Raw genomic sequence first — 12320 nt, forward strand, 5'->3', positions numbered from 1 at the left:
CCTTACATGTTCTGGACACGTTGCGGTGGTAACTTTTATTGTTTAGCCTTGGAAACTTCCGGCTCACCGCAGCAGCGGGGCCACTAATCTTTTCCACGTAGCTTTGGATATTGTAGTTTTAAAATACCAAGTGCTAAGAATATCCCCAAGTCTGAAGATACATAATTTTTTTTTTCTAAAACAAGGTTAGTGAATATTTAAGACCTGAATTTCTGTGAGCTTAAATCGTTTTAACAAATATAGCCTGAAGTTAAGGGGGATTTAGTTGGGATGCTGAGCTTTAAGAAGAATTTTATAACTTGTGCTTAAGAGACGGGTGGCATATCAACAATTTGGCTTTACAAGTGTTTTTAATACCCAGCATGCATTTCTTCCTCTATGACTTGAATTTCTTTTCGGCATCCTTTTCTTTTTAAACCCTTCTGATATGGGACAAACCTCATCCATTACGGGGGGAAAAAAACCCCATCAAATTCAGCCTGTAAAAACTGGCTTTAAGAGTTTTGTTCTCAGGAGGAGAATTTTATCTTTTTAAACTGAGGATAAAGATATGCGGTCTGGTGTTGTTGCAATCACCCTGTGGCTATGAGAAGAGAGCTCACTGTGGGACAGAGCATCTGTGTGTGAGAGCTGGAGAGAGTCAGGTGTCTGAAGGAGTCGGGGTATCCTTCGAAAGCTTGGTGACATGTGCAGAATTGTGTGCATGTGAGTGTGTGTGTATCATTGGAAAGGTGGGAAAAATTTTCTGCCCAGAATTAGGACCAGGAAATACCTAGAAGGAATGGCTAGATTCTTCCTGGAGACTCAGAGCAGCGCTCAGGATGCCTGACAGTAGGGAGCCCAGCCAGATCTTAGTTCTTAGTACTTCCATGTTTGAATTCAGCCACTAGTGGTGGCCTTTTATCCACTCTCCTGTGAGCATCCTTAATCCCTCTTAAGACCACAGTGGATGAGGGACTCTCATTCAGGAGACACTGAGACTTACAGGCTCAGTGATACAGCTCAGGTCTCACAGGGAGGGGTCTCTGTGGGCTAACCAGCAAATGATTCATACTTCCCTCTGACCATCTGATTCCCACTTCCGCTCTGACCATCAGTGGTGTGATGAAGGGGTCTGAGCCGTTGTATGTGTGGGAAAGACCCCTGTGTGAGTTGTTAGAGGACCCACAGGCCAGAGGATGCAGCTTCGGTGAGAAGAAGGACTTTGAATGTAGACATAGGTTCTGGAACACCCTCTTCCCTCAGCCCTTTGCCTAGAGGCAGGGATGAAACAGGACACCTCTGTTCGTGGCATGCATAAATTAACTGCTAGGGTATCATAGTGTCAAGAAAGAAAGCTTTGTGGAGGAGGAGATTAAGGCCCAACTCCATCAGGAAGAATGGTTGCTCAGATGCAGGAGAGGCGGTGGCACATGAATGACATTGGAGCCTCTGGGGTGTGCTGTCCAGGCTAGGGCTGTGGTGGTCACAGGGAGGGAGAGGGGGGCAGAGTCCTGTCTTTGGATCTGATGGACACTCAGGGGTTGGCATCTCTGAGTCCGCTCCAGACTCCCTAAGGCAGGGGACAGAACTAGGCTTCAGGATAGGTCACCTATGGACATCACCCATTAACACATATACTGCCCCCTCTCTCATTTCACTCACTCCTGGAATGGGTCACTTACCTCTGTCCTCCCTCTCATATAATTTTTATTACTGTTATTCATATATTTATTGGCTACCAGAGGATACATTGTATGACTCTGTTCTCTCCCTCCACCACGTGGGTCCCAGGGGTTGAACTCAGGTCTTCAGGCTTGATGGTAAGCACCTTTACCAACTGATCCATCTTGCTGTCCCCTTGCCACTCTTATTAATATTAACATAAAACTTGCATAAAACCATTCATTTTAAACCCAGTGACGGGAAAATGGAGGTGTGTGACAACACTCTGTGGTGCCTGTAAAAGGGACAAGATTCATTTATTTGCTTATTTATTCTTGAGACAGGGTCTCACCGTGTAGCCCAGGTTGGCCTTGAACTTGTAGCAATTCTCCTGCCTCAGTTTCCCCAGTTCAGGGTTTGCCTATGGTCTGGAACATATCAGCGTATCAGCAATACATTTTTTCCTTACATTTATTTCTTTATTTTGTATGTGTGGAGTGGGCACCTGGGTCACGGTGGTGTGCAGAGGTCAGAGGACACCTTGAGGGAGCTGGTTCTCTCCTTCCGCCATGTGGGTTCTGGATGCTGAACTCAGAGAATCAGGCTTGGCAGCAAGCGCCTCAACCACTGAGCCATCTCGCTGTCCCTAAGATCAGTCTTAGAGAAAAGCTATTCACAACTTCTAGCCTCCAGGGAAGGGAATCTTCATGTGATTACAGATGCTGTCTGTCTTAGCTAGGGTTTCATTGCTGTGAAGAGACACCATGACCAAGGAAACTCTTATAAAGAACAGCATTTAATCGGGGCTGGCTTACAGTTTAAGAGATTCAGTCCAGTATCATCATGACCTGAAGCACGGCAGCATCTAGGCAGATGTGGTGGGGGAGGAGCCAAGAATTCTGTGTCGATCCAAAGGTAGCCAGGAGGAGGATCTCATTCCACACTGAGTAAAGCCTGAGCATAGGAGACCTCAAAGCTCCGCCCCACAGTGATGCACTTCCTCCAACAAGGCCACACCTCCTGATAGTGCCACTCCCTATGGGCCAGGCATCCAAACACATGAGTGTATGGGGGTAGGGGGTAGTCTACTCAGACCACCACAATGTCTTCCATGGTCCTGGCCAGGTGAAGCCTATTTTCTCATGCATCTACTTTCTTCTTATGTCATAGAATCAAGGCGGCTGCGGGTGTGAAGATAACGGCCGTGAGGGTGAGCCACGAAGACCAGTGGGCAGTGCAGGAGGAAATTGAGCAGGACGGTACCCAGACCACGGCTGCTCTGTCCTGCATGGGCCATCACCCGGACACCCAGAGCAGGTGAGCCCTGTGATGTGTGGTATACTAGAGAAAGACGGAGAAACATGCTCAGGATGGTGGGTGGACCTTCCTTCAGCCGCGCCAGCCTGGTGCAGCCACAGCAGGGATGCACAGCGGCCAGGAGCATCCGTCCTTTATGATTCCATGCACAGTACATAGTGAGGCCGCCGCCTGATTTTCATTTATCACAGTTTACAGTCTGACAACCATATTGTTATTACTGTTGTTTCCAAGAAGAACTGAAGGCTGAGATGGTGAGAACGGATCAGTTAGAGAGCCAGAGGGAAATTACTTTTTAAAAAGTAAGCAGGGGGCGCTGGCGAGATGGCTCAGAGGTTAAGAGCACTGACTGCTTGTCCAGAGGTCATGAGTTCAATTTCCAGCAACCACATGGTGGCTCACAACCATCTGTAATGGGGTCTGATGCCCTCTTATGGGGTGTCTGAAGACAGCTACAGTGTACTTAACACATAATAAACAAATAAAAACCTTTAAGTACAGTGTACTTAACATATAATAAACAAATAAAAACCTTTGAGCCAGAGCGAGTGGGGCCAGAGGGAGAGGGAGAAGGGGGGAAAAAGCAAGCAGGATCCTCACAGCTATCAGCTGACTGTCTGTTTATTTTTCTTCAAAAATTTAAAATTGTTATTATTTATTATTACTGCTATTATTAGTGTGTGCATCTGTCAGTCTGTCTTCAAGTCATGGTGCATGTGGAGGTCAGAGGACAGCTTTCAAGGGTTGGTTCATCATCTCCTATGGGCCCGGGGGTTCAATTTAAGTCCTTAGGTGCAAGATACACACACCTTTATCTGTTGAGCCATCTCTGGCCCCTGGCTGCTTAAATGAGCCTTTTCTGTTGTGTTGAACCCACTCATTGGGGTGGGAGTAGAAGTGGGGGGTTGGGGGTGGGGTGGCCGTGGATCCAGAATCTCAAGTCCAGTTTCTTTGCAATCCTCAGAATCTGGCCTGGGCGTGGGGAGTGGTGAGTGGGTGAGGAGGGGTAAGGGAGAGGTGAGGGAGGGATGAGGGAGAGGTAAGGAAGGGGTGAGGGAGAGGTGGGGAGAGGTGAAGAAGAAGTAAGGGAGGGGTGAGGGAGAGTTGAGGGAGGGGTGAGGAGGGGTGAAGGAGAGATGGGGAGAGGTGAGGGAAGGGTAAGGAGGGTGAAGAAGAGGTGAGGGAGAGGTGAAGGAGGGTTGAGGGAGGGGTGAGGAGGGATGAGGGAGGTGTGTGGGAAGAGTGAGGGAGGGATGGGGAGGGGTGAAGGAAAGTGAGGGAGGGGTGAGGAGGGGTGAGGAAGGGTGAGGGAGGGGTGAGGAGGGGTGAGGGAGGGGTGAGGAGGGGTGAGGGAGGGGTGAGGAGGGGTGAGGGAGAGTGAGGGAAGGGTGAGGGAGGGGTGAGGGAGGGGTGAGGGAAGGGTAAGGAGGGGCTTCACCACTTCAGCAGAAGAGGGTGGGAAGATCCCTGGCTCAACAGCCCTACCCCTTGCCACAGCTATTTTCTTCTCATACCGAGCATCTGTCTGTCTGTCTGTCTGTCTGTCCGTCTGTCTGTCTATCTGCCTGCCTGCCTGCCTGTCTGTCTCCCCACCTTGGGCCAAGGAGCAGTCCTGGATGAATGGCTGCTGACCATGCCACCAGCTCAGATGCCACCCAGGGTGAAGCCCAATCAATGCCCTGGTCGCTGAGACACGCACCCTGTACATCATCTTAGCCTCTTCTCTCTCTTCTCTAGCTTTGGGTCTTTTGTGCCCAGGAGACACATGGGCCTTGGGGATGAGTCAGCGTGGCTCGTGAGTGGGGTCCTGTGAGAGCTGAGGCTGAGCTTTTTCAATGGACTTGCGCGGTGTGTGCTGTCACTTCTCATGTGACCCCAGCCAACCCCACAGCTGCACTGTGCTTCCTGTGAATGTCTTCCAGGAGGAAGAGTGACTCAGGCTGAGTGGTCTGATGCTGGTTATGACACCTCCCACTCAGAACTCATCAATCACACTCTAGGGCAGACCATGTCAGGGGATGGAGTGTGGGCTGTGACATCACATGACCAGGGCTTCCCTGGATATCTGAATGTGCCTGCCAGGCGCCCTGGGTCCTGAGTTTGTCAACATTGGCTCAAGGGCTTCCAGGTGCAAAGGTTCCAATCGCCCCAAAATGGATGCTGTAAAGGGATTCATGAACTCACATAGCAAAGACAGAGGTGCCTATTTCTATAGTGGGTTCACACAACAGGATTCTGTGTGGCTTCTTGGGTATCTTCCAATCTTGTGTTCTCATGGCTACTAATGGTGGTGGCTTATCCATGGACCACAGACTCAGCCAGCAATATCTAATTACTGGAAAAGAAGTAGAGTGTCTCTTCCTGACGCCACCCCCAGCTCCCCCAAGCAGAGTTTTGATTTAGATTTAGGTAACAGACAGAGGAACCCCTGTGTGGGAGCAGGCTGGCTTGGGAGGTAAATTTCCTGGGTTGCTTTCTGCCTGTGTAGAAGGCAGGCTTTGCTGCCAGGGCATGAGGGGAGCGAGAGGGTCGTCAATGGGCACAGGTGGCCATGATCTTCATAGATAGGCTCTGCCCAGGCCTGTAGCTTGATTCTGTTTAGCACAGAGGTCTGCTGAGTTTATACCCACAGGGAGAGCGCATCTCCCTGTGTGGTTATCCAGGTGACCTTGTCCTGTGGCTGCCGATAGGGTCCATGCTGACAGTGGTCTACATCAGAAGTAGGGGTATCTGGCGCTCTGAGTTTCTCCCTCAACCTTTCTCTTTACCCCCTCTCTAGAGTCCTCCCTCTTGGGAGCAGTGTAGTGGCCATTGTCCCTCTGACCACACAGTCACCTTAGGACAGTGATTCTCAACCTCCCTAATGGTGCGACTCTTCCATACAGTTCCCCATGTTGTCATGATCATTCTCACTGCTACTTCATAACTGTCACTTTGCTACTGTTATGAATCAGAATGTAAATACCTGTTTTCCGATGGTCTTAGGCGACCCCTGTGAAAGGATGGTTCAATCCCCAAGTGGGTCACAAACCACAGGTGGAGAACTACCGCTCTCGGGAGAAGTTGATTTTCCTGGTTAAGTCTAGCATAAGCTCCGGGATGGTTGTCCTGGGCAACAACTCGGATCGTATGTCCATCTAGATTAAGTCAGAGCTGGGGTTTGGATCAGTGTTCCCAAGGGCTTGGGCAGAATAAGGAAAGAAAGGGAGAAGGTAGTGTGGGCACACGGTGGGGCTTCTGAGATCATGAACATTGATGGTGACATGAGTTGGAGGGAAATGTGCCTGTAAGTGCAATGTCACTCAACCTGACACTGGGCTGGAAGAAGCCAAGAGCGCTGGGCTTAGAAAGACCGTCTCCATGGTAGATGCAGAGGAAATGAATTTCTTGAGACGCTTCATTGGCTGAGTGACAACATATTGTTTGTGTGTGTAGTATGTTTGTGCACTCAGAGGCATCCTGTTTCCATCATTCCCTTGAGACAGGGTCTCTTACTGAACCTGGCTGGCGGCCAGCAAGCCACAGTGATCTCCTGTCTCCACAGCCCCACAGCGCTTGGGTTACACACCCAGCTTTTTATGTCTGGGGTAGGGGTTTGAAGTCAGGTCCTTATGCTTTTGCAGCAAGCCCTCTTGCTTATTGAGCCATATCGGCAGCCCATGGTCATGTTTTGTATGGAAAAAAGTGTTCTGCTTCTCAGAAGTAGTTGTCACTTTCTGTTTTTGTAATATATATATATATTATATATATATATTTTTTTTTTCTGTAGAAGAAATTTAAAAAAATGCTACACGGGAAAGAGGAAGCCATTTTGCAAATGAGAGGGGCTCCCCTCCCAGTGACTTCTCTGTGTGTGTGTCTCCTTTGTGTTCGGTGTTTAACCCCACCCCCATCCCCAGCAGGGACCCCTCCTCTAGCATGACAGTCTTATACCTATGAATATCCTTCTAAAACCATTACATAATTGAATCTCCCTCTGAAACGATTCCATAATCTAAATAAATAATTGCTTCTTTTTCTATGTTGGTCTCATTGTAGAATCAAATGAGGTGTGAAATACAGGCTCACGTAACCGAGTCTGCCGGCGAGCAAAGTGATGTATCGCTGGCAGAACACCCCGCAGAACATTGTAATCTCCGAATTGTGACCACCTCAAGTGGAATTGAGGGTTTAACAGGGATATAATGTACAAACTGCCTGAAGTCCCGTGATAAGAATTAAAAAAACGTGTTGTGTGGGAAAGGCCCAGCGTGCTCCATGGTGAGGGCGGTAAAGGTCTTCATTTGAAATATTCTAATGAAGGCTCATGGGGAGGAGACACGAGCTGCAGAGACACAGACTGCAAGATAAACACGGGAGTTGCCAGGGGAGGAGAGTTCAGGAAAGGAAGCAAATTTGGAAGTGTTTGGAACAGATAATGGGTGTGTGTGTGGGGGAGCCCAAGGAAATAAAAGGGAGGGGGGGGTGCGGGGGCGGGTCTGAGAGCATGGAAACGGTGAGCTCCCTGGGTGACTGACTGGTTAGTTGGAGCTCAGACTGCAGGAAATAGCTGCCATTTGGGGTGTGTGTGTGTTTGCGTGTGTGTTTGAGCATGCACATGTGTACATGCATGTAGAGGCTATAGTCAATGGTAAGCGACCTTCTCAGTTGATGGTCACCTTGCTTTGTATATGTGTATGTGTATATGTATATGATGTATATGTATAGTGTGTGTATGTTATATATATATATATATATATATATATATATATATATATTTTATATATACTATATATACTATGTATGTTATATATTAGAATGATTATTTTTATTTTATGCATATGTATTTTTGTATGCATATATGTGTACAATAAGCATGCCTAGTGCCCTTGAAGGCCAGAAGAGGGCATCATCAGAGCCCTGGGATTGGAGTTACAGAGAGAGGGCTGTGAGCCACCATGTGGGTGCTGGGAATTGAACCTGGGTCCTCTGGAAGAGCAACCAGTGGTATTTGTTTGTTTATTTATTCTTCTTTTGTATATTACATCCTGACTGAAGTTTCCCCTCCCTCCTCTCTCCTCTCTGCCTCCCCCCTCCCCCCAGATCCACTCTCCCTTCATTTCCCTTCAGAAAAGAGCAGGCCTCCCAGGGAACATGGCATAACAGGTTAGAATAAGAGTGGGTACATAGCTTCATATCAAGCAGCCTGTGTTCTTAGCCACTGAGCCGTCTCTGCAGGCCCCACCCTGCCTTTTTTGGGGGAAGGAGCGAGTAGGGGTGTGTGTGTGTATGCGTGTGGTTCAAGACAGGGTTTCTCTGTGTAGCCCTGGCTATCCTGGAACTTGCTTGTTAGACCAGGCTGGCCTTGAATTCAGAGATCCACCTGCCTCTGACTCCCAAGTGCTGGGATTAAAGATGTTTGATGCCCTGGCTCTGACCCTACTTTTGTAAGACAGGGCCTTTCACTGGATGAACTGCAGAGTGTTCAGCCAGTAAGCCCCAGGGATCCTCCTTCCTCTGCCTCCTGAGCATGGGACTGTGTGGGTTGCCATGCCCAGCTTTTTCACGTGGGGTCTAGAGATCAAACTCCGGTCCTCATGATTTCATGGGAAGGGATGCACTGAATGAGCTACATCAAGGATGCTGATGCTACTTTTTCAGGGTCCAGAGAACATATTTGGAGCCTGTTCTTATGTAAGCCTTGCTACCCAGCTGAGCAATGCTCTAGATCCACTGGAGAGAGGATGGAACAGACAAAACACTGCTTTGGGTTTCTTCAGAGAAATAGCTGTATACCTATTGCAATGGTACCCAAGGCCAGAGGCTTACTTATCTGAAAGTCTAGAAGCAGAGCTGTGGGTTGATCTCAGTGGAAGGGTGCTTACCAGTGGGCAAGTGCACTGGGTTTGAATCCAGCACATCCCACCTCCCCATACACACATTTGCACACATGCACACACATACCCGAGCAAACGAATGCCAGGGGATGCTTGGGTTAGAACCACAGAGGCCCTCGTGTTCTCTAGAGACTGGGCCCAATTTCAGGCTTGGTGTTGAGTGATCATGTGATTGTGGTCTGTGGTTCTTGGTTCTGCCTCTCCTCTGGGGGTGTCCAGACGCTGCTGGCTCAGGGAGGACAGGGCAAAGTCTGGGACAGTCTGCCCCCCCCTCCCGGGTATCAGATACTGCTGTTTACCAGGCCAGAGGGTAAAGCAAGAGTTAGAAAGCTATGGTTCTATGTCTTTTGGTGTCTCCCTTTCAGGGTGTCCAGGAGCCACTGTGTACCAGGTTGTAAAGCTGAAGGATGTGGGGGGAAAGACCTTCTCTGAGACTCTCAGTATTATGGCTCTTTTAGCCAGGCCTCTGACAGTCTCTAATGAAGCAGCTCTCTGAGACAATCTTAGCTTGTTTGTATCTCTTTATTTGGGGTAAGTTTGAAAGCACACACTTTATTCAGGGTGAACCAAGAGTTATATAGTTTTGGGGAAGTGGGGGGGGGTTTGAGAATATCCAGGGTGGGTAAAGGTCATCGACTGAAGGCTTCGGCTATAGAGATGCCTCATTTGCATGGGAAAGAATTCCGAGTGCGGTGCTAAGTGACTGACCACCTGTGACCACCTGGTTGGCGGAGGGCGGGGACCTCCAAGGTTACTTGCTCCGAGGCAGGGACAGAAACAGAGAGGGAGTTAGCTCCAATCTGCCAGTCTCAGGATGAAATTCCAATGTCAGTTTTTGAGATTTCTGGGGTTTAGACATGTTCCACTCGCCAGTTCCATGCCAGTTCCTCTGGTGGCAAGGTCCATGTGCCCCACTGGGTCTGTTACACAGGGGTCTCTGATGTCATACTGCTGATGAGAAATTCCTCCCGGATGCTGTGGTTCATACTGTGAGAAAGGCAGACTTGAAACAGGACTGTGTGATGGGGGAGATGGGAGAGAGATGGGGTACCCAGCGACATGCTCAGAGGAAAGGGCCTGTCTAGGGACATTGGTCTGAGGTGGGAAGAATGGGGCTTATCCATGCAGGGGTCTGGGGAAGAGCTTACCAGGCAGAAAAGAGCAGGTGTGAAGGACTGGGGTGGTTGTCTGTGCAGGCTGGACACATTCCTGAAACCACATCCAGTTCCTGAGTTCCTCTCTGCCTCCTTGTCCTGTGTGTCCATCGGCAGGTCCCAAAGCCCTTACTACCTACTGAGAGCAGGCTTGGGGTCTGGTGACAGAGCTTTCACAGAGACAAAGAGTATCTCTGTTCTCTGAAGCTTACTTACCCATGGTTCATAGAGATGGACTCTTGTTGAAAGCATCGTGTTCTTTTGTGTCCAGAGGCAATAAACACCAACAAGAGAACAGGGCAGGAGACAGGCTAGGACCAGGAAGGTTCCTTTAGATAGGTTGGTGGAGGAGGGCTTCTCTGAGGAACAGAGCTCAGAGGAGGTGTGAGAGAGATGAAGGGAAGACTCATCATAGGCCCTTGGCAGCCAACTGTGACATGTTCCGGGGTCACCATAGAGGTCAGGGACACTGTTGTGTAGGGGTAAGAATGGGGACACCTGGCCAGAAAGGTGGCCAAGGGTGGCATTCTCCTAGGGCTTTATGTTTTTGAAAAGACCTCAGATTTCATTGAACCTAGGTTGGGCATCACTGCAGGGTTTTGAAGCCCAGGGTGCAAGACCTGCCTTGCATTAGGAGAACCATGGGCTGCCATGAGGAATGACCAAGGTCAGAGTCCAGGGTACTGAGCAGGGGTTCTACTGTCCTCCCTGAGACTTAACCAAAAAGGAGTACACACCTCCCTGCTCATGGTCATGGTAATGAGAGGGCCCTTCATGCTGATGATAACACAGGAGGGGAAAAAAAAAGAACCCACTAAGTCATATGTAAATAAAATAAATGGATGTTTTAGTTAGTGTTTTATTCCTGTGAAGAGACACAGGCAGTTTTTATGAAAGAAAGCATTTCACTGGGGGCTTACTTACAGTTTGAGAGAGTTGGTCTGTGATCTTCATGGTGGAAAGCCAGCAAGCATGGTGTCAAAGCAGTAGCCAAGTACTTTATATCTTGGTTTGTAGGAAGCAGGGAGATAGGAGAGAGAGAGAGAGAGAGAGAGAGAGAGAGAGAGAGAGAGAGAGAGAGAGAGAGAGGTGTAGAGTGGGGGTGTTGGTGGACTGGGCCTGGCAATGGGCTTTTGAAATGTCAAAACCCACTCCTAAAGACATGCCTTCTCTAACAAGGCCACACCTCCTAATCCTTCCCAAACAGTTCAGCATTCAAACATATGAACTTATGGTGGCCATTCTCAAACTACCATGGATGGCCAACATGAAGAGGGACAAATGGGCCAGCCCTAGGCACCTAGGTAGAGAGACATCAGTCTTCTGGGCAGGAATTCTGGGGCATGTGGCCATGGATGCAGAAGGCTGAGAATGAGAATCTGGAATGGAAAGGAAGTATTGTCCTGGGTGTTCTATGTGAGTGCTGTCACTGTAAAGAGCCAGGTGGTCACATGATCCATCAACCTCCTCTTCCATCTGACTCCATCACAGACTGGTGTAGTGAGAATTATGGGGATTCAATTTCTTTAAAACACACACACACACACACACACACACACACACACACACAGAGAGAGAGAGAGAGAGAGAGAGAGAGATATGTTATAAGAATATGTTTTCATTTTAATCCTAGGTATAGAATATGAGGCTGCTTCAGACTGTCCACAGCAGCTGACTATGATTTGTCTCGTGCTCTAGCATGGCGGTGACTTTGCCAGCTGCAGGTAGTTTCTGCGATTGTGTGATGTTTGGAATTCTGGGGATTTTTCAGAAGGCGTATAAATGCTAGGAGAGGCAGGGTGGGTTGTTGGCTGGTTGCTGTTGGTTGTGGCTTGTTAAGTAGTCATGTGCAAAGAAGAAACAAGAAGGAGAAGAAAAAGGAGAGAAAGAAGAGGAGGAGGAAGAGGAAGAGGAGGAAGAGGGGGAGGAGGAGGAGGAGGAGAGGAGGAGGAGGAACAGCAGCAGCAGGAGGAGGAACAGGAGGAGAGGGAGGAGGAGGAGAAGGAAGAGGAGGAGCAGCAGGAGGGGGAGGGGGAGGAGGAGGAGCAGCAGCAGCAGCAGGAGGAGGAACAGGAGGAGGGGGAAGAGGAAGGAGGAGATATCCTAACAGTGCAAATCAAACTTGTCCCAAAGAAGGCAATGCCCCTAATCAGCAGAAAGTAATCTCACAATAACATCACTTCCTTTTTCCTCTATCCCTTTTTCTCTCCTATCAGGTGTTAGGGAGTTGAAAGGCTGGAAGAAAAGGGGAGAAGAAGGGTAAAAGAAAAAAGAACCCACAACGTAGGCAAAGACAGGCTATAGACTGGGGCTTCTAGGATGGTGGCTT

General features: G+C 48.9%; 1 protein-coding gene across 1 annotated transcript in view; it reads left to right on the top strand.

The window, feature by feature from the left end:
* Tmem132b (transmembrane protein 132B) overlaps positions 1-12320 on the top strand; it is a 256319-nt gene that overhangs the window by 99144 nt on the left and 144855 nt on the right. The window contains exon 3 of the mRNA XM_076922970.1: positions 2815-2961. Coding sequence (XP_076779085.1) covers positions 2815-2961 — 147 coding nt within the window. The remainder of the gene's footprint in view (positions 1-2814; positions 2962-12320) is intronic.

The sequence above is a fragment of the Arvicanthis niloticus genome, chromosome 24 (assembly GCF_011762505.2).
Source record: "Arvicanthis niloticus isolate mArvNil1 chromosome 24, mArvNil1.pat.X, whole genome shotgun sequence".
Classification (NCBI taxonomy): Eukaryota; Metazoa; Chordata; class Mammalia; order Rodentia; family Muridae; genus Arvicanthis; species Arvicanthis niloticus.